This window comes from Octopus bimaculoides, chromosome 9 (genome assembly GCF_001194135.2).
Source record: "Octopus bimaculoides isolate UCB-OBI-ISO-001 chromosome 9, ASM119413v2, whole genome shotgun sequence".
Taxonomy (NCBI): domain Eukaryota; kingdom Metazoa; phylum Mollusca; class Cephalopoda; order Octopoda; family Octopodidae; genus Octopus; species Octopus bimaculoides.
This window is the reverse complement of record NC_068989.1, coordinates 16746764-16769336: the sequence shown is the minus strand read 5'-3', so window position 1 is coordinate 16769336 and position 22573 is coordinate 16746764. Positions and strand designations below refer to the sequence as shown.

The 22573-nt window shown below is 34.7% G+C and overlaps 1 protein-coding gene across 1 annotated transcript in view; it reads left to right on the top strand.

Moving 5' to 3' along the window:
* Nucleotides 1-1110: 1110 nt before the first annotated feature.
* The window catches only part of LOC106869660 (syntenin-1), a 34207-nt gene continuing 12744 nt past the window's right edge, over nt 1111-22573 (top strand). Inside the window, exons 1-2 of the mRNA XM_014915479.2 lie at nt 1111-1238; nt 16339-16426. Coding sequence (XP_014770965.1) covers nt 16376-16426 — 51 coding nt within the window. The 5' untranslated portion in view covers nt 1111-1238; nt 16339-16375. The remainder of the gene's footprint in view (nt 1239-16338; nt 16427-22573) is intronic.

Sequence of the window (22573 nt, the reverse complement as noted above, 5' to 3'; positions counted from 1 at the left end):
TATATATATATAGATTGTTTGCCAACATAACATGGCAGTCCTGGTTTAGGACAAATGTTGCTGTAATTTAGCTCCAGCAGACATTGTCTCCAGCTGGCTATATGACACGATCTGTGTCCTTATATTTTCAAACAAGGGAATATAAGGACACAGATTGTGTCGTATAGCCAGCTGGAGACGATATCTCCTGGGGCTAAACTATAGCAACAATAGTCCTAAACCAGGACTGCCATATTATGTTGGCAAACAATCTTTACTATAAAGTAAACCGGGAAACCGGGCCCATGAGCCTGGCTAGGCTTTAAAAGGGCGCAAAAAAAAAATAAAAAATACACACACATGATGTGGATGGATGCCGATTGCTCTATAAAGAAGTGCCAATCTCTCAAAGTGGATGAAACTTGTGGAAGAGGGAGACCAAAAAAGACATGGGACAAGACACTGAAAGATGACCTCAGGATGTTGAACCTTTCAGACAAGATGACAAAGGACCGCAATATCTGGTGCCTTGCTGTACTCAAGAGAACCCATCCTCCACAGCAGAAGTGTTAAGGCCAATTCCCCCTGGTGAAGGGGAAAGTCCTATACCGGTGCCACATCAAAAGTACCCAGCACACAAACTGTAAAGTGGTTGGCATTAGGAAGGGCATCCAGCCGTAAAAGTCAAGCCAAATCAAACTGGAACCTGGTGTAGCTCTCCAGTTTACCAGCTTTGGTCAAACCGTCCAACCCATGCCAGCATGAAAAACGTACGTGAACGGATGATGATGAAGGAATATGTTATATACAACAGGCTTCCACATAGCTACTCACAGTTTCTGTCTAATTTATTTACAAGATATTGGACAGTCTGGGGCTATAGTAGAAGATACTTACCCAAGGTGTCACACAGGGGGACTGAACCCAAAACCAAGTGGTTGCAAAGCTAACTTCTTAACCACACAGCCATACCTATGTATGTATACTAATATGATATTATTTTGCTCCAAACTTATGACCAATCTCATTATAGTGTCAGCCATCCCCACTCCCTCTTTTTTTTTTATAGATATTGTTCATCTTTCCACATCTTTCAAAACATTTCCCGGGTACAAACACGCCTGACCTGTGAGGTATAGGAAATAAACGGAAGTGCGTCTGTAAGCACTGAACGATCATCTCGTGACTAGTGACGTCATCAACCAATATATATATAAAAGACTGTTGTCTTCCATCCAAATTCTTTTATAGTTTCGTAGGTAAGTCAGCCATTTGTTTACGTTTTTCTTTTTTTTTTTCTCTCTCTGTTCAAAACTTGTGTTTAATTCATGACCACTATTGGATTAATAAATAGTTTGGTGTATTTTCTAACTTAACAAATGCTATTTTATTTGTCTATATCCCCTTCTCCCATTTCATCAACATTCATTTATGATGTTGTAAATAATAACTCCTCTTTTGTTTCTCTATACACAAAAAAAAATATATATAGGTGATCTTTAAAATATATATTTATCAGTCTATGCTATTATTACACACCGATTTTAGTTCCACACAAACATAATGAGCATTAATATTTTACAGAAATAGAGTAGTAACTAGTAACTGTTTTATTTTTACCCACTGTTTTAATGTTTCTATTTCTTGTTGCTACGCTCAATGGCTAATGGTTAGCTTCTATTTGCTTCTACATCACACACACAAAGATATATATATATATATATATATATATGTATGTATGTATGTATATATATATTGTTTACGTCTGTATTACTAACCCTCAATGGCTACTGCTTAGCGTGTTTATGTCTCCTCTTTGTACATCACATACATACACTGTTGAACCAAGGAGGGAGCCTTGATGCAGTTACTCACATATCTTATCCTACTATTTCAAATGAAGGAGATTATTTGGACATCTTAGTCATTGGGTATCTATTTGGACTAGATTGTCACGGCTATAACGTCTTTACTTGTAGGTTTGTTCGAGTTGGGGGTTGGCTGGGCAGCTTAAAACACCCATCAATGTTGACGTCTGCTGCTGCTGCTTCTTCGTGTTTCTAATGTTATTGTCTCATAAGGCTTCATTTGTTATCTACAGTGAAGTTGTGTGCTTCATGCCATTAAATGATTACATTCTATTCCGCCTTTCTGTTTCTACAATTTCTATTTTTCATTATCTCGTCGCAGAAATGAAAATAAATTATTATTACCCTACATGGTTTCATCATATCCAGACATCTAGTTCACACGCGCACGCGCGCACCAATGAAAGAGATTTTGTTGTCAGTTTCTATTTGTCTCTTTCTCTAGTGAAATGGATGTAGTGTTATATTTTTTATATTACACTCACACACTCTCATATATTAAATGAGTCAGAAACACACAGATTATTTTGTTTGTGATCTCGGTTCACACACCCTTATCAATCTTTGTTTGCTTCTCCCATATTTCATAATCACACTCCTGATAAACAACGCCATGTATTTTCTCACATTTCTTCATCTTCCCGAAAATAAAAAAAATCTTCCTCCCTGTGATGTCAAAATATTTGTTGTTAGCGATGATGCTGGGATAATTATATATATATATATATATATATATATATATATATATATATATGGTTTTTTTTTTTCCTTTCTCATTTCTACTCTAACCTCGTCACAAAGGGACACTAACTAAGCACCTCGCCTGTATGTTTGTGTATATAGGACAAGTTACATCAAATATTTATATACACAAGCACTAGCATTTAAATACAAACCAGTCGTTATAGAGACCATCTACCATACTGAGACCATTATAGCGAAGCACTTTCCTAACACTACCCAATAGCACCATACATTTGCTTACGTAATAACATCCTTGTTTCTATACACACGTACTGTATGCGTGTGTGTGTGTGTGTAACTAAACATATAATCGTTTGAGATCTGTGTTAACGTCGTTAAAATGTTTTAAGTTTCACTTTGTCGACCATCCTTCCATTATTTTTTAAACAGTTTTATTGGTGGCCATAGACACATGGGACTTTGACGTAATAGACACACACAAACATATCTATCTATCTATCTATCTATCTATCTATATATATATATTTATATAGATATAAATGTGTGTGTGTGTGTGTGTGTATGTATGTATATTGTTGGTTGTCACTTTGAACACGGCCAAGCCACAGGTGTTAATGTACATTAATCAGAAACAAGAGGCACTTAATCGAACTGGAATAATGTTTTTGTCTAACTTAAATGAATAGTTAGAGAAAGCTGGTTCAATATCTGACGATAATTATGAGCGGTCAAATGACGTCAAACCGATTGACGAGGTGGGTAGGGATGGGACAGAATTCTTTCAAATAGTAGTAATGTTGAAAGAGATAACGTGTCTGTAAATGGGCGTTATTATAGTTTCCAGTATCAACAATAACCATGACGACATCAAATCTTTTTTCCCATTGCTAATGTTGTCATCTTGGCTTTCTTGTCTAAGGTGACATTTTTCTATTCACATCAGTAAGTTATATCGTTTTCTCCTCGATTTTTTTTTTTTTGTCTTTGGCTTTTTAATACAAAGCCACATTTGCAAACACAGCGCTTTAATTGATTGAATCGACCTCAGTATACTGCTGCTATTTTTTTTATCGATCCTTGGGGATGAGCGGCGAAATCAGCATTGTAGGTATTTAAATTGAAAGGTCTCGAGATAACATGAAAAGCTGTTCGATATTTATTTAATCAAGCGATCTAATTTTTTTTCTTATTTACACTTTCCTCACAAATACATGGTCATTCATTCTTAGTAGAAGAACACAACCAATTGAATTGACCCTCTTATTTAACTGGTGCTTGCTTTGTCGACCGTGGAGGGATAAATGGAAAGACGATAAGTTTTAAATGAAGGCAGAGGGATGAAGCTAAATCATCGAGATGTTTTTAATCAGCTGCTGTAGTTTGTCTATAGTTTTTAAAGAACAATTTCATACATTGGCGCAAAGCCACAAATTTGTAGTAGATTTAATTGGAGTGTGAAAAACCACCTCCTCCTGAGTTTATTATTTTACCAATCCTGAAGGTTAATAACAGTCAATCCTTATTTGATTTAAACTCAAAATCTAAAAGAATGTAACTAAATACCGCAAGGCACTCACTCAGTAGCTACTGCCTTCTGTGTCACTGCTCTTATCCCAGCAGACAGTGTGAGATTACAAAAATAGGGAAATAAATCTGAAAAACTGCAAATGGGGGAACAGTGTGAATAAAGGAAATATAATTTTAGTTATTCGAAAAGCCATTATTGGCAACTGATTTGATATTGTAGATTAATTTCAGAGATCTCAGCTATCCTCACCCTGCTCATCTTCAATGCTAGTGAACAGTGTCTTGAAGTTTGTTTGCTTGGTACAGTGTTTTTGGCATGTAATGATATAGCCAATGCTAAACTGAGAAGTAGCAGTCTATTATTATATACACTAACAAGTATGTTCAATAAATAACTAATTAAAGTAGGAAAAGAACAATTGGTAATAATTGCTTATTGCCCATTTTTTTTTCTCCATTTTTATTGTCTCTTCACTACATCTTAATTATTCAGGTACACAACACTCACCCCTTCACCACCACCATAACTGAAGTGAAAGAATCACATCTAGATGAGTGAATTCTGATCAGCATCCACAAATGTTGGGCTGTTGGTGACTAAACCTGCAAACCCACTGAGTTTGCTCTGTGAGGAGGGTGTTTTTCTTGCTATTTGGTCACCCTGCAGGATGAAAATCAAGACCTGCCTTAAGGGTGGATGAACTCTGAGGAGTCAACAGCCATCCAAATAGTATTTCTTTATTAGTTGTACTGCCAACGCAATCATTACTGTTAGGACAGCAGTAATAATAGTAATAATAATAATCCTTTCTACTAAAGGCACACAGTCTGAAATTTGGAGGGAGGAGACTAGTAAATTACATCAACCCCAGTGTGTAACTGGTACTTAATTTATTGACCCTGAAAGGTTGAAAGGCAAAGTCAACCTTGGTGGAATTTGAACTCACAACGTAGCGACAGGCAAAGTACCATTAAGCATTTCATCCAGCATGCTAACGATTCTGCCAGCTTGCCACCTTAATAATAATAATAATAATAATAATGATAATAATAATAATAATAATAATGAATACCCTGAGGACAAAAATGACACAGAACATCTTGATGGGGATAAATCTGCCACAGAGGGAAGAGAGTCTCTTTAACCTTGGTTGGCAACCCTCTAGAGATGGTGTCTCGATAAAAATACTGCAACACAATCCTCTTTATAAGTGTAATGTCAAATAACCCTCTCAACTGTGTCTGTAACAGCCAAACTCAGAGTGAAGGTCTCTTGTCTGGCAAGTGTTCCTAAATACTACTACAAAGATGAGAAAATGAACTCAAAATGACAATAGAACTGTAATGGAATGCCATTACAGAAGTGGGTCTACTAAAATAGGATACAGGAAAAGAATGCATAAAATTTGGACAGAGTAATTGTGAAAAAGAAGTGGCTGTCCCAGATAGAGCTGGAAATCTCCTCAATAGCAAAAGAGTGTGAGCATGACTACCACTGAACACAATGAACAAAAAGCAGAACTAGAACAGGGTGTAGTAGAGGGACCTATAAATATCTACAAAAGAAACAGCTGTCTTGATGAAGGTAAATTTTACTTGAAGAGAAAGGCTTACTGAGGAAGAAGCCTACTACTACACTTGAATGAAGCACAAAAGAGGGAAAGAAAGAGGCTGAGAGGAACCAAAAGAAGAAGACTGTATAAAGGATGGATGAACTGTTAACAAAAATCTACTTTGAAAACCTTACAGATCTGAACGACCTTATATACTGCACCACCTCTGTTGCTGTGCAAACTTTTGGGGGTTAAAAGTCAAAAACAAAGGACAAAGCACCATGTTGGAAATGAAAGCTTGAGAACCAAATTGAACAACTCAAGAGAGATCTTGGATGGATAAATACAATCGTAGAAAAGAAGAGGATGAGAAAAAGACACAGGAACAAATTGCATAAGATGTATGATGTAAGACACAAAAGACTGCTGGTAGTTACAGAGGAACTAATACAAAAAAAAAATAAATAAATAAATGTTGGGTGAAAATAGGATACCGACAGAGATCAAATCAGTACCTGCAGAATAGACTCTTCAAGAACAATAAAAGGAAATTCTATAAACAACTAAGGTAACGAGTCAGTAACTATAGACCTTTTACTTGTTTACCATTACTCAAGAAACTGTTAATTGACCTCATAGCAGATAATTTTCTGGAAAAGAAGAATCTATAATCAGAAAAAACAAGATGTTGGAAGAAATCAAGGGTCCTTGCTGATGTGTTATATATAAGATAGTGGAATATTAAATAAGGTACATGTAAGAAAGAAGAACTTAGCTGTTGGTGGATAGGTTATGGGAAGCCTTACGACAGTGTCCCATACATCTGGTTCTTGGAGTGTCTAAGGACTCAATGAGTCAATGAGAAGATAAACAACTTTTTGGAAAATTCAATGAGAGTGTTGGAAGTAGAACTGACATGCAAATGAATGGCTTGGTAACATGAACGTACACAGATATTTTCCTGGGAGATTCACTCCTTCTGTTAAGCCTGCTTATAAGTGTACCAAAACTAAAATGAAAACCCACCTGCTTTATATGGATGACCTCAAGCTATATACATAAAATGTAATAAACCTGGATTTTTAAAATCCAAATTGTGAAAGTATTCAGTAAAGATATTGGAATGCAGTTTGGAGTAAATAAATTTAAATAGGAGGGTAAACTCTAATGGCATAAAATTACAAGACAATATTAGATTGCTGTGGAATAATGAGAGATACAAATGCCTAGAAGCACTGCACAATGATAGGATAATAGGAGAAATGAAAGAGAAAATCACTAAAGAGTACAGGAGAATTAGAAAGGTGCTTGAAACAAAATTAAATGGAGGGAGCATCATTAAAGCCATGGGCTATGCCAGTATTGAGATACTCTTTCCCCCTTTGTGAAATGGACAAAGGGCAAGCTACAGAACTTGGATAGAAGAACTAGAACGTTCCTCACAATGCATTCTACCCTAAAATTTCAATGACTCTATCTACCAAGAAAGGAAAGTGGCAGAGGACTACTAAGCACAGAAGACATTTTAATATTGTGATACTGGGTCTGAAAAATTATGTTGTGCAGAGTAAAGAAAGAATACTATTGGCAGCCAGAGATACCCATAAAATAACTGAGGCAGTAGGAGAATTCAAAGAGAAAAAGAACAGAACAAACAAATAAAAAGAAGTGAAACTACACGGCCAATTTGTGCAACAGACTGAAAATGTTGGAAGTAAAGAATGCTGGCTCTAGTTGACAGATAGGAGCTTGAAACGAGACTGAAACACTAATTTTAGCTGCTCAGGAACAAGCGATTAGAATAAATCTGATAAGGACAAAGATCAACAAAACTCAGTCAGACAGCAAATGTAGAATCTGTAGAGAAGGAGACAAAAGGGTCAGTTACCTTTTGAGTGAGTCCAGTATAATAACATGAAAGGAGCATAAGTATAAGCGTGACTGTGTAGGCAAAAAAGTGCATTGGAGTATTAGCTATGTGGCTTCAAAATAGCAGTAAGGTGGTATGAATATGAACCAGAGGTTGTGATAAAGAATAAGAGTTACAGGCTCTTGTGGGACTTCCCCATAAAGACTGACTATACTAATGAAGAAAGAAGAGCACCGGGATTGAAGTAATTGTTTGTCCCCCCCCCTCACTACCCCAGAATGTCGTACCTTGTTCCTATAGTAGAAAGGATTGTTATAATTATCAAAGGAAGTAAGCTGACAGAATCATTACTATTTCAGATAAAATACTTGATGGCATTTCTTCCGGCTCGTTACATTCTGCTGAGGTGAATTTTGCTTTGCAATCTTTTGGGATCAATAAGTACCAGTTGAGCACTGGTGTCAATGTAATTAACTATCCTATACCCCTAAATTTCAAACCCTGTGCCTATAGTAGAAAGAATTTCTATTATTATTTTTAGAATGACACACTGAGCAAAATATTTTGTTAAAAGAAAGTTATTTGGATATTTGCTGAACAGGCTACAAGCTCTGAAAAAGTGAAATCTAGTCACTTGAAAAACAATATAGTAGAAATGAGTTATCTAAAAATGTAATCAGTTACATGAAAATCAATAGAAGTACATTCACACTTGTATTTACATAACAGTTTCTTTCAGATATTGCTGTCTATACAATAATCATAAAAAACACATTTGTGTGTGGAAAAAACAATTTTCTTTTATTTGTATTCATTAATCTTTCAATATTGAATCAAATATTTGTTTGTGAAATAGAATGTTTGCAGATATATCCCTGTTTCGTGCATGTGTATAAATTGCTGACAAGGACACTGTATTTCATTTTGCAACTATTATATACTACCAAGTATATTAAAGGTTTACAAATCAACAAGTGTCTTACTTTTGTCTTAGCAGTGCATGTTTTCACTTACGTTTATCTCTTATAGATTTCCTATAAAATTCAGAGCCAGCACTGCAAATTACAATGTTTCGTGTTTGTGTGTATGTGTGTCCATATATCCAGTTAACATCATGTTAGAATACCATGTTTACCTCTTCTGTTATTCAATACCAACCTGTTTTGAGTTAAATTTTGGTAACTTAACATTTCACATGTCTGTAGTTCCACAAATTAAGAGGTATGGTGTGTGTGTATGTCTGTCTGTCTGTCAACTTATGTCAGAATACAACCACTTCTTGGAAAGTTGTAAATTTCAAGGATGTTACCTTGAAACCTGCAAAGGGAAACCAACTGCTAGTTGTAAGGTGCAGGCCAGTTTATTAGGCTAGGTCCTTTCTGATTAACAAGTGGGCAATGCTATTCTTGGAAAGGTCTATTCAATCACCCAAGGTGCTGTCAAATCTTTCCATACCATGGATGAGAAAAGAAGTTACTAATATCCCAAGCTGCCTTTGTGTAGGCTTCCCATTACATACTGCCGACTGGTCAAGCCTGTATATTCTACTACTTCCCATCGCTGTATGGCTTTCTTCCAAAGTATGTTTTCCAAGAAGCTGATTATATAATGAGTGAAGCATGCACTGAGCTGCACTTGCCTTTCAAATAGATTGGCTTTCTTTCCAGTGGCCCAGGAGTAACTAGTTCAATCAGAAGCTGAATGACCCTCAGGTTTTACATCATATCTTCTTGACAGATTCACTATCATGAGTATTCTGATGTCCCTGCTCATTTGCTAGGTAGCTGTTGACTCTACATTGGGTTCATTCATCCTTTTGACAAGTAGTTTTTTTTTTTTGTCCTACTGTATTACTAACAACCCTCTTCACCAGTCGCCAATGATCCAACTATACAAGAAATTGTTCCAGACTACATGTTACCAGATCACAAGTGAACTGGAGTTACCAATAAGAAAAAGTACTTGATATATGTAGGGTTATTTATTCAAAAGAAGCTGATGATTGACTTCAATTTCTCACTCTGAGATTCTTTAGCCAACAAAAGTTGAATGAGTAGAAATTGATGTAAACTAAAACCCTGATCAGCTAAATTTTTGCTGTACAATAGCAGTCATGTAAGGGGGCTCAGCATGTTGTTATGAATGCTCTTATCTAACTGTTGTCAGCCAAAGTAAATCAGCCCAACCAGTGTTCTTATTTGTCTGCGACAAGTTATCATTTATTGTGTTACTTAAATGATTGCACCCAACAATGGAGTGAACCATCAGCTTCCAGAAATTTCTAAGTGATTCTTTTTCACATTTTTAGGTAATTCTTAAAGGTATCTATTTACTCTTTTTGCTGGCTAGAAGCCATAGAACTTACTAAATTAGAACGATACAGTCATGTACACACACACACACACATCTCCATATATCCACATAAGAGTCAAATGCTAAGAGCTCAGCTGAGTATTAAAAGCCTCAGCTATTGTATGTAGGAGAGTTCCCTGCACTGGTATTGTAAAAGTGACGCAGATGAAAGAAAATGTGCTGCCTAATGATAGACAGCCAAGGAAAGAATGGCGAGGTTAGATCTAAAGATGTTAAACCTCACAAATGCAATGACACAGAATTGGGCAGAGTAGAACTATGCTGCACTGTAAGCTTATCATTAAAGTTATGTATAATGTATTTTATTTTAGTTTATTTATTTATGCATATATGCAATACACGGATGTTTACTGTGTACTCAAGGTCTGTTGAACTAAACTTGATAATACAGGGAAATAGATCTGCTATGAGAAAGCTGATGCTTTTATGAGAGGATGAGTAGTAGTAGCATTAATAATAATAATGTCTCTCAACCTTGGCATTGGTCCAGTGTTATAGGGATGAGATGTAATTGATTCAATAGACACCAATAATAATGATACCAATATTTTAGTTAACTGTTGATTTTGTTTTGTTTTCTTAAATCTTGCATTATGTATTACACAAGCCTGTTTTCACTATTCTGAAAATCATTTTTTTTTTTTTATAGTACTTCATTTCACTTACCAACTGTATTAATTATGAATAATCAAGCTGATTGATTCAAGGCAAATGTTGTACTTGATTGTGATACTAAATATTAATTCTTAACTTTTTTTTATATCATTCAAACCTCTGCTGATTTTATAGAAACTTTTCCCTTCTATTATCCTCTTGAAGTATATGGTTCCCAACACTAATATTTCAACATGGCCTAGTTAGAGAATAGTCATCATCAGAACAATTAAGCACTTATATTGTTTGCTATCCTGTAATCTACAGAGTGTCCACAAAGGCTGGGTACATGGAGTAAATAAAATCATAACATAAACAATTAAATATAAGAAATAATAATTTCTTAAAGTATGTGTTAATCCCCATGTACCCAGACTTTGTGGACACCCTGTATATAAAATCTGGTTTAGAGTTGTGTAATTGACAGTTTTCTGCCTTAATAGACATCTGGTTTCTAATCCTACTGAAGTAGCGCCATCCTTGTTCAAGAGACAGTAAAATTAGATGCTTGCCAACGGGCTGAATTGTGTGTGGTCTCTACACTGCAGTTATTGGCTAACTGTAACCAGAGCTGCTCAGCAATAACAATTTAGGCCACTATGGGAAAATAAACATGTGAATTTAAGTCAACACGAGAATACGTCTTTAGTTATATATGATGCTTATATATTGGTTAGTTGAAATTGCTGTCATCTATTTCGATAGCATTCCTCCTGTTTTTACCCTCTGAGGCTAGTTGCAGTTAAAGGAAGATTTGAAAAGAGATGCTATTACCAGTAATCTGGAACAAGCGATCCAAAAGATGTCTTTAGCAACATCATTGTAGTAGTATAGGAGAGGGAATCATAGCCATTATCTAAGCATGGGTATTTCCAGCTGAAAATTATTCTTTATAGTAGCAGCAACACTACTACTACTACTACATATAATATAATTTTCAGCTGAAAATACCCATACTTAAATACTGGCTATGAATCCCTTTCCTATACTAATAATTTTGCAACTAGAGCATGTATATTTTTAGTTGTTTTTACAATCAAATAAACACTAGTTGTTTATTAGACTTAAAGAAAGTTTCCTTTAAAATACCACTCACTCTCTCTTGTAACTAGTTTCCTATGCTGTAAGCTGATAACTGATTCTACAGTAGTTATAATGTAACTTTGGAACTTGTGGTAATGGGTTTTAGTAAGCAGAAAGTCCACTACTATCTGAAAGAACTTTGTCTGAACTGTGATAATAAAACTCAGAATGCTTTTCTTTCTTTCTTTCTTTCTTTTTTTTTTTGTACTTTTTCTTCTAAGATGCTATGGTCTGAAGCAAATATTTTCTTCTTTTTGCTCAACAGCTTTCCAAAAGATGTTTCCTTTCTTTCTTTTTTTTCTTTATCTCAAGATTTTTCAGATTCCTTTTTCAATTATTTTCTTTTATGTTTTTAGTTATCTTTAAAGACTTCAAATATTTTCCATATCTAGTTGTCTGTTGTAAACAGTTGTCAGTATTAGGATTTTTTTTTTCTTCTTTCCAACAAGGCTGGATGTTTGGAATACATTAGGACTTTAAAGACTTTATATAACCTAAAAGTACACTAATTTCCTCTACCTCATATTTAATGAATAGCATTCATTTTGACTTTTAGGTTATATCATAGGTTATTGACTGAACTGATGTCTGAATTATACTGAAAGGCTCCTGAGCATTACACAATTCAACATGTTCATGTTATTCATGTTTAAAACTGAATATATGAAATCATGAATAGGAAATTTCATTCAATTTTGGGTTGCTAAATGCATTAGATAAAATTCAATTTCTATATATTACATTTTCCTTTCAGCAGACAGTTTTCTTGTAAAACATGAAATGTAATTATTGGCATGACTAGCTAGCTAAATGGGATTTTATTTCTTGTTCCATTAAAGTTCGTCTTTCATCTTGTTAGCTGGCATGAAAGCATTAAAATTTAATGCTACTTTTAACAAAGCATATCTTGAAGATAAACACATAGAATGTTCTGTTTCATATTGAGATATTATTGATTATTACACATACTCTTTAACTATCTGCTTTTAATAAACTGAGTAATTAAGCCAACTAGATTATATACAAGCTAATGCAGAAGCCTCCACTTGTTAGACTGACCTATTATAAATCAACATCTTACAGGAAACGCATATTGGACAATGTAAACCTAGGATATCTTTGATCATGGATTGTTAGTCCTGGGGCTAAACAACAAGAGAGCTAAAAATAAATAAATAAAATAAAAATGTCTATTTAAAAGCAAGCACTGTAGAGTAAGCAGTTTAAGTTGTTGGCAGCAATCCTGTTTTAGTCTCCAGTTGTTGTCATTTCTCTTTCTTTGTTATAAATGCCAGTGAGAAATGGCATATACCACACATGGGTTTAAGTAGGACTGATCACCAAAATAAACTGACTTTATCACAAAATGCATGGGATAGATATTTGCAAACTTTACTGTAAATCTTGTATTGTTCTCTAGGCAATGTGGTACTTAATTGAAGTGACCTTCATTTGTTTGACTGACAGGTTCCACTTTTATTTGATAATTAATGGGTTTTGCCTATAGGAAGTGCATCCAACTGTAAGCAGTTGTTTCAACAAACACCATTCTACTTCTCTCCTTCTACTGTAAGAAAAAAAGAATCATTGAAACTAGTGATTGCTAAACTGTTTATATTAGAGCTTGTTTCTATCCAGTGAACTATTTCCTTTTCCTCTATTTCTTCCCTTATAAATAATTTTACCAATTTGACTAGCATTTAAAAGACTTGAAATAAATATTTTAGAGGTTGGGGGAAAAGCTATGTTAATATAAGTATATTTATTGGAATAGTGAGTAAATTGATAATTCCATCTAGGAGTTGTGTCTGAGTCACACTCACCAGGCTCATTTGTTCATTGTCTTCATATACTTTTCAAATATAACTTGGCTTTATTTAAACAAAAATATGCATTCACCCTTTGATTTGAAGTGAAACCATTAGTTAATTTTATTGCTGAACATACTAGATTATAAACAACACATACATTCAATAAGTGCAGGCGTAGCTGTGTGGTAAGAAGCTTGCTTCCCAACCACATGGTTCCGGGTTCAGACCCACTGCGTGGCACCTTGTGTAAGTGTCTTCTGCTATAGTCTTGGACTGACCAAAGCCTTGTGAGTGGATTTAGTAAATGGAAACTGAAAGAAGCTTGTATATATATTTGTGTGTCTGTGTTTGTCCCTCCACCATCACTTGACAACTAATGTTGGTGTGTTTACGTCCCCGTAACTTAGCAGTTGTGTTTATGTCCTTGTCACTTAGCGGTTCGGCAAAAAGAGTCCGATAGAATAAGTACTTGGCTTACAAAGAATAAGTCCCGGGGTCGATTTGCTAGACAAAAGGCAGTGCTCCAGCATGGCCACGGTCAAATGACTGAAACAAGTAAAAGAGTGTGCTACTTGAAATTCTACTTTGATTGCTAGTTTATGATCTAAGATAATATTGTGGCACAAGGTTTTATTTAATTTAAAATGAAAATATCTATTTTCAAGATTGAATTCCAGTTTGCGGATCAGTTTTCTTTGTAACTTTAGATCAGTATAGTCCACATAATTAGCTGGGTATTGATTGAAGTAGCCGTGTTATGAAAAATAGTTATAAACTGAGACAAAGAACTTTTTTATATTTGATAAATATGAAAATTAAATGAATGAGACTGCAGTTAATTTGAAAAACCTTAAAGCTTTTATAATCCACAATATTTAATCTGTAAATGTGAAAGGTGTTTGAAATCCTAGCCATTGCTAAGCTGTTTTCATACAGAAGTGGGTCAAGAAAAGAACAGTCCAATAGATAACTTAATATAATGTGTTGTATTTTCTGGAAATGAGGTCAAAAGTTAGGTTTTCATATCAGTTGATGATTTTTGTTTTTATTTTGTTGATGTGTGAATATTTTTTTGTTTAGGCATGGGAGCATGTGATTTTGTGGCAATGGTATCTTTCTAGGAACATTAGTGATTGTTAAGTGCTTTTAATGGAAATCACATTGAGTACTTAACAAATATCAAATGGTCTTATTTAGCCAAACTGTTAAGTTAGTTAAACTACAGATTCAAACATTTTATGGACCAAGTGATTACTACCATTAACCACGAATATTAGAAGAGATACATTTTTGCTAATATATATTTGATAAAGAAAGACATGAATGTCATTAAATTTTATTTTTCATCTTCCATCCTATGCTCCTGTGTAAAACACACACACACACACACACACACACACATATTCACATAGGCACACATGCAGCCTTTAGATTTAAGAAAAGTAATGTATCAATCCAATAACTGTCTGGTTTTAAAAACACAAGTTTTTAATCTCATAACTGATGCTTTATTATAAATACTTTTTTTTTTTTTTGTACTAAGTAGTGTTTACTTCTAGAAGTGGTATTTCTACTCTGAATGTTAATTAATGGCAATATTTGCTTGTGTCTTCTGATGATACATCTGAGGCAACAATGGGATTAAGGATTAAATCTGCCCTAGATAAACCTCATTCATGAAGTAGCAAATTAAAGTATGTGTCAGGAATCTAGCAGTGAGTGGATGATATTCGTTAGCAGACAAAAAAACCCATATAAAAAATATGTATGTTAGGCTTTCCTTACAGAATGATACACAAAGCAGTAGTTATTTGTTGTACTGCAGTCACATTTCATTCTTAGCTGCTTTAGAATGAGTCATTATTCTGATGGTTTTGTTAAGTAAGTTTTTTATAATTCAACAACTAACTTTAGAGTTATTTTAATTTTATTTTGTTATGTCCATTGTTAACAAGTTTGGTTTGCAATCACATACATAGCTCTTTGTTAGATTGCATGGCACTTTAAACAACCACCTTCTGCCAACCCATAGAGTGAATTTAAGCGAATGGATTGTCATTAGGAATGGCATCCAGCCATAAAAACCATGCCAAAGCAGACATTGGAGCTAGCTTGTTGGATGGTCTAAGCCTGTTCTTGGAAGGCAGACAATCCATCACCGTTTCCTTCTTTTACTTTCTCATACTATCTGCTTTCATTTTTCCTTTTAACTTCTACATACTTCTTATCTTTTACTATCTCTGTTAACTGCTTTTCAGTAGCATTTTCATCATCATTTTTTAACATCCATATTCCATGCTGGCATGAATTTGATGGTTTGACAAGATTTGATGAGCTAAGTACTGCATCATGTCTGCTTTGGCGTAGTTTCTAAAGCCAGATGCCCTTCCTAATGTACTGGATGCTTTTTGTCATGCCATCAGCACTAGTAAGTTTGCCATGGAGCTTAGAAGACTACAAACCTTGATCATGGTGGTAGTAGAGAGGGTTAAAGCATAAGGGCTGGAATAGAATAAGTTTCTTGCTGCAGAGGAACACAACTACTCAAATTTTTGAAGAGAAAGTGGGGGATGATCAGAGGGATCTGGAAAGCGATAAAAATAGTGGTGATGTAATGTTAGTGGACCTTCAAGGTACGAGTGGGAACGGAGTGCCAGAAGTGAGAAGAGTTAAGGATCTCTGGTTGTGCAGAGTGGTAGAATAGAAATGGTGATACTGTATACTGGAGAAGGACATAATGGAGATATCATACTTTTGAATAGGTTATGGGAGAACCTATCACAGTCCCTTTCCCTTTCTGCTGTCTGCTGCTATCTTCCATTGCATCACATAAGTATGCATGTGCAACCGATTTTGTATATCATTGTCTTCAGCTGTTGGTATTTAGTATTAGATTTTTTTTTCTCTCATTGCAGATACTTTGCTGTTTAAAAGTTAACAGAAGTTGTAATCATGGCATTGTATCCGTCACTGGAAGATATGAAAGTTGACCAAATGGTCAAAGTAAGTACAATTTTCTACTCGTTTGTCTTTATTATCCAAACTTCTAGACATCTGGCTGCTGCTTCTGTACTGACGAAATGGTCCTCGCTTATTGATATTCTATCATAGCTTAAACAGGTCTTTCCTTAGTTCATCCATCTTGTGAGACAGTTCAGTCAGTTACTTGAACGTTCCTATATCCATGATTGGCTCTGTTAATCTCAATTATGGGGATTAATGATTGGCTTTATTATTAACTTCTATATGGAAGCTAGAGGAATCTTAGCATCTATGGGTGCTTGGCTATTGGACACAATACTGTTGACAACAGGATATGGCTCATTGACCTCTTAGCTTATTGTTTTGTCTATTATCCACTTTGTAAATGCACTCCTTTGTAAATGTTACCAAAAAGAAATAGTGGTGGTGGTGATGGGTATACACAGAAACTTGACCTATTGGAAATATAAGCCGAATCTCAAACAAGTCATGTTCTATTTGGGAAAAAAGAGCTACAATGAATAATGTAGTCTTTGTAACATTAACTGAAATGTAAGACACATTGGTGACTGGAGTATCATTTAACCAGAGTTGACTAAAGGTTGGACAGTATGGAGTCAGTGAGAGAACCTCTCTATGATTATTCAATTTATTACAAATAAAAATCAAATCTCCAAATCACATCCTACTGTCTTTCATAAAAGAAGGACTCTATTGAAAATGTAGTCCTAAATAAACTCTGAAAACTATAAACAGGATTGTCAACTGGAATGCCATTATTCAAACACCTTTTTGGTCAAGTCTGATCTGAGGTTAAATAGCTGTTTGTTTTTATTGTCAAGGGACCATAAGTAGAGCAATATCCATTTACCTAGGAAATAAAAATGAATTTTTTTTTCAATGCCAGTTGTAAATTACTGCTTCAAGACTGAAGAGATGATTGTGTTCTCAGAAAGTAGATACATGGTAATCGTTTTGTAGATTTCAGCAAATCAAACAGCTAATGCTTGCCTCCGCATTCTGTAACTGTAAGCAGTAGTTCAAAAATCTTCTCTTGGCTAAGATGATTGACTTATTGTAAGTAATGCTCTTTAGTTCTGTCACCTGTTTTTAACTGTTAGATAAGATAGTCTGGAACACTTGATCCTGTAATATCAACACAATGAAACATCTGCAATGAATACAAACTAGAAAACCTTCAGCTAAACAATTCATTATTTTAGCCATTCAGCCATGTATAAGCCTAGAATAACTGTAAAAAAAAATACATGAGAATTTGCCAAATGAGCTTTGTTCTCCATGAACTGCCTTTATGGCCAGCAGAAACCAAGTCATTTGACAACATTTTTTTTTTCACATAATATAGGTTCAGTTGGTAAAGATTAGCAGATTTGTTATTAATAATAGAATTCATTAAGTCTTATCATTTAAATGGCTAGAAATAGCACCCAAATCAATAATCAAAACGCACCACACATCATCATCATCATCATCATCGTTTAACGTCTGCCTTCCATGCTAGCATGGGTTGGACGATTTGACTGAGGACTGGTGAAACCAGATGGCTACACCAGGCTCCAATCTGATTTGGCATAGTTTCTACAGCTGGATGCCCTTCCTAACGCCAACCACTCCGAGAGTGTAGTGGGTGCTTTTATGTGCCACCGGCACAAAGGCCAGTCAGGCGGGTACTGGCAATGGCCACGCTCGAAATGGTGTATTTTATGTGCCACCTGCACAGGAGCCAGTCCAGCGGTACTTGCAACGAACTCGCTCGAATGTCTTTCCACGTGCCACTGGCACAAGCCAGGAAAGTATTTAAAATAATATTGTCTGAGGTACATGGCCTGAAAAGACAGGATGGTCATGAAATGAATGTCTTTGATCATAAATCTGGTCAGTTAGAGTTGTCTTGGTGTTAAACAATAATTGCTTGATTTTTATTTTTTTAATTTTTTTAGATCAATAACTTCATCTTTTATGATTTTCTATAAAATGTTTAGAACTGCTCATCATAAGTTGCCATGTATATCTATAATAAATATGCACACACATACACAAATATGCTCAAGCTGGGATTGAACTGGTGAACAGCTGAAGACAAATGACAACTAAATGATTTAATACATTTTACAAAACCAAAAAAGATGTTAATGAAGTTTGTTTTTATCAGCTGTACTAATAACTCATTTTGTATATTTAGTCATGGTTGCTTATTATTTTGTTTTTATATTCTCTTATAGAAAAATAAATGAATAAATAAATGTGATTGTGTTGTAATCTTGTGATGTGACAATAATCTGTTGTTATTGTTTATATATGTGCCTGTCTCATTCATTTAAGATATGAAATGTTCATTATATTTATGGATGATAATTATAGATTTGTAAAGAACAAACCATTTTATCATTAAATAATAATAAATGGCTGTTGGTTAAAACTTCAGGCACTTGTGCCATCAACTTGCTCGTTGAATTAGCCTGAAAATACTGGAGCATTTCACGGATGCTTAGAGCCGTAATGTAATATTCAGGCAGTCAGCATGACACTATGTGATTAAGCTGTTCCTCTAAATTACAATCCATCTATATTTCCAAACGGTTTCCTTCAACCCACAAGACTTTGATCTACCCAAGGTTATCATAAAAGTCACTTGCCCAAGATACCCTGCAGTTGAATCAAACCCAAGACCTTGTGATTGTGAAGTGAACTACTTAACCATTCAGCCATTATTATTATTATTATCCTGTCGCTACGTTCTAAGTTCAAATTCCACCGAGGTCGACTTTGCCTTTCATCCTTTCGGGGTCGATAAATTAAGTACCAGTGAAATTCTGGAGTCAACGTAATCGACTAATCCCCTCCCACAAAGCTTCGGGCCTTGTGCCTATAATAGAACAATGTTAAGATAATTTTTAGTGCTATTAATTGTAAAATTGTAATCTTAATACCTCATTTTAGACATGTGCAGAAACTGTTATATAATAATTGAAAAGTGAAATTAAGCAAACAAATCTATTATGCTACCTTCTTCAGCCATAAATATTTTTGTTATTTAATTGTGAAAACTCTAACAATTTATCAAATATTCAGATTTTCAAAACTGACCTATCTGTCTGACAAGAAAAATATCTTGAAATGTTTAAAATTGCAAATATTTCCAATCCTAACACCACCACGCAAATTTATTTATTTTCGTCTATTGTTTAATCAACAGGAAAGGTTAAATTAGAGCTGAAATAGGATTTAAACACACTTTGTAATGTAGTAATAATGTGTTGTAATTTCTGATGGCTTTATTGATATAAATCTTTTGTTTATTATTATAATTTCCAGGAAAAATTTCAGTTATCTGAAATTTTACATGAGGTTTAGCTCTCTTTTTATTGTCTCTACAGATTCAGAAAGGTGGTTTGTTGATTGAATCATTAGAGTATTTGTAGTATTTTTAGGATAATCTTTGCTTTTCTTTCTTTTAAAGTTGATTTTTTTAAAAAAAGTATCAATCAAGGTCAGTGGGTTGATAGAAATGTTAGACAGTTAGGTAAAATGGTGTTGTGGCATCTGTTCTGGCTCTATTGTTAAGACAGCAATGCTTGTAATGCCACTAGTGCTATGCTTTATCAGCACAAGTTGTATAAACATTGGTGGCATGAAGAATGAAGGCTTATGTGCATAAGCAACTGCTAGTCTTCCTCAAAAAAGATCTTGCTTAGGTCTCCATGTACAACATGTGCAGATATATTACCAATATTCAACAACAGAGTTCCCTACAGACTCAAATTTATTAATTAATGTTTTCAACGTGATATAAGTAATTTCTTTACAAACTCCTTGATTTATGTATGCACATAATTACTCTCAGGTGTAATTTTATCATTATTTGCCTTTTGCAATATTCAGATTATTGCTGAGAAATCACATTATTATTATTATTATTATTATTATTATTATTATTATTATTCAGTAGTTTTATTTTTATAGCGTGCTTTCACTTCACTACCGAGCACAGCTTTGTGCGCCTTGGGTATGTGCTGTGGTTTACTGTAATGCTCTTATGGTTACTGTATTGAAAGTGTTTTGCGTAGGATGTGTGCAGTGCCCAGTAGTGCAATTTTCTGTATGTTATATATATTTGTAAGTCCTGGTGTTTTTGTTATGTATTTGTCTGAATATTTTTTTTTTATTATACCTAAGGCACCTACTATGATAGGAATTGTTTCTGTTTTTAGATCCACATTCGAGTTACCTCTATTTCCAGGTCTTTGTATTTTGGAAGTTTCTCCATTTCTTTTAGGGATACGTTGTCATCTGCTGGTATTGATACATCAATTAGAAAGCATTTTTTTTCTTCATGATCTTTGACAACTATATCTGGTCTATTTACCTTAATTTCTCTATCTATGTGTATTGGCATATCCCAGAGTATGGTTGCTTTCTCGTTTTCTGTGACCTTTTCTGGCGTGTGTTTATACCATCTTTTTTCTGTTGTTATTCCATAGTGTTAGCATAGCTTCCAGTGTATATAGGTCCCATGCCATTCAATTGATTAGTGTGCATATGATTATTAAGTCAGTGAAATACATTTTTATTTTACTTTTAAATAACTATATTTCCATGTTTGTAATACCTCATTGGGAACGGATACTGAAGAAGCTGAGTTTTTATTGATTGTTATTTAGACCCCAAGTTGGCCCTGATTGATGAGATATATATAATCAAAAGCATTTATTTTACTAGTGTACTCCAGACCATATTATTCAATTTTTTTTTTTTTCTTTGATAAGATGGTATAGTGAGGATTAAGGAAGTTCTAGTTGCTATCAAAACAAGGAAAGAATTCTCTTGGAATGTTTTCTTAACCCAAATGACTGTGGCAGTAATTAGTTGGATGTATTTTCAGATTTGTTCAAAATCAGCATTGTTTCTCTTACAGTTTCGTACAGATGGTAGGGAATTGTAAATCTATATCTAGCAAGTTGTTCATAAACTTAGTTCACCAAGTAACTTTTGCATATTAGTTTAATGTTGAATTGTGTTCAAGTGATGAGCAGTTAAGGCATCCTTATCATGCTTGTAACTGAGCAAACTTCTTTATAAAATTATTTTTTCTTTTTACCATTAGATTGTCTTAAATATCTTGTGCAGACAATTCTTTTAAATGGCAGTGACCATGAAGATGAACTCTGTCTTTTTTTGCTTTTAGCTGATATCTTTTTCTGCACTTTGATTTGGTTATTAAAATACTTGACTCTGGAATAAACAAATGTTAAGTGTAATTAAGGTTTTACAAAATACAGTAGGACCAGAAAATGCATTGAACCTGAATTGTTGCTGACAGTCCATATGGTTCCAGTACATCCGTTATTGGAGTTCTTACCTGGGGTGGTGGATACACATACACTCTATATCTTATTTTTCTGAAGCGACAGACATACTTTTACTTAACAATATTATGCTGCCTGTGTGGAGGCGCAATGGCCCAGTGGTTAGGGTAGAGGACTCGCGGTCATAGGATCGCGGTTTTGATTCCCACACCGGGCATTGTGAGTGTTTATTGAGCGAAAACACCTAAATCTCCACAAGGCTCCGGCAGGGGATGGTGTCGAACCCTGCTGTACTCTTCCACCACAACTTTCTCTCACTCTTACTTCCTGTTTCTGTTGTGCCTGTAATTCAAAGGGTCAGCCTTGTCACACTGACACGATGAATATCTCCGAGAACTACGTTAAGGGTACACGTGTCTGTAGAATGCTCAGCCACTTGCACGTTAATTTCACGAGCAGGCTGTTCCGTTGATCGGATCAATTGGAACTCTCGACGTCGTAAGCGATGGAGTGCCAACAATATGCTGCCTGTATCCTCCCACATTTTATTTTACATCCTCCAGAAAGGTTCTTGCTTTTTGGAAATAACTAGTTGTGTATCATCTATAACCAAATCTTGTAGTCACACATCCTGCCCTCACAGATCCTATTCTAGATGCTCTTTCCAATCCTTCCTCAGATCAGTAAATCTTAAAAGCCCCTTCCTACCCACATCTTCTGTACATACATGTGATATAGAGATTCAAGTTGAACAGTAATTGTAGTAACCTGCTAGGATGATTACCACTCAGACTAAATTGAAATAAAACAAAATAGATAAGTGAAGTTAAAACAAAACATG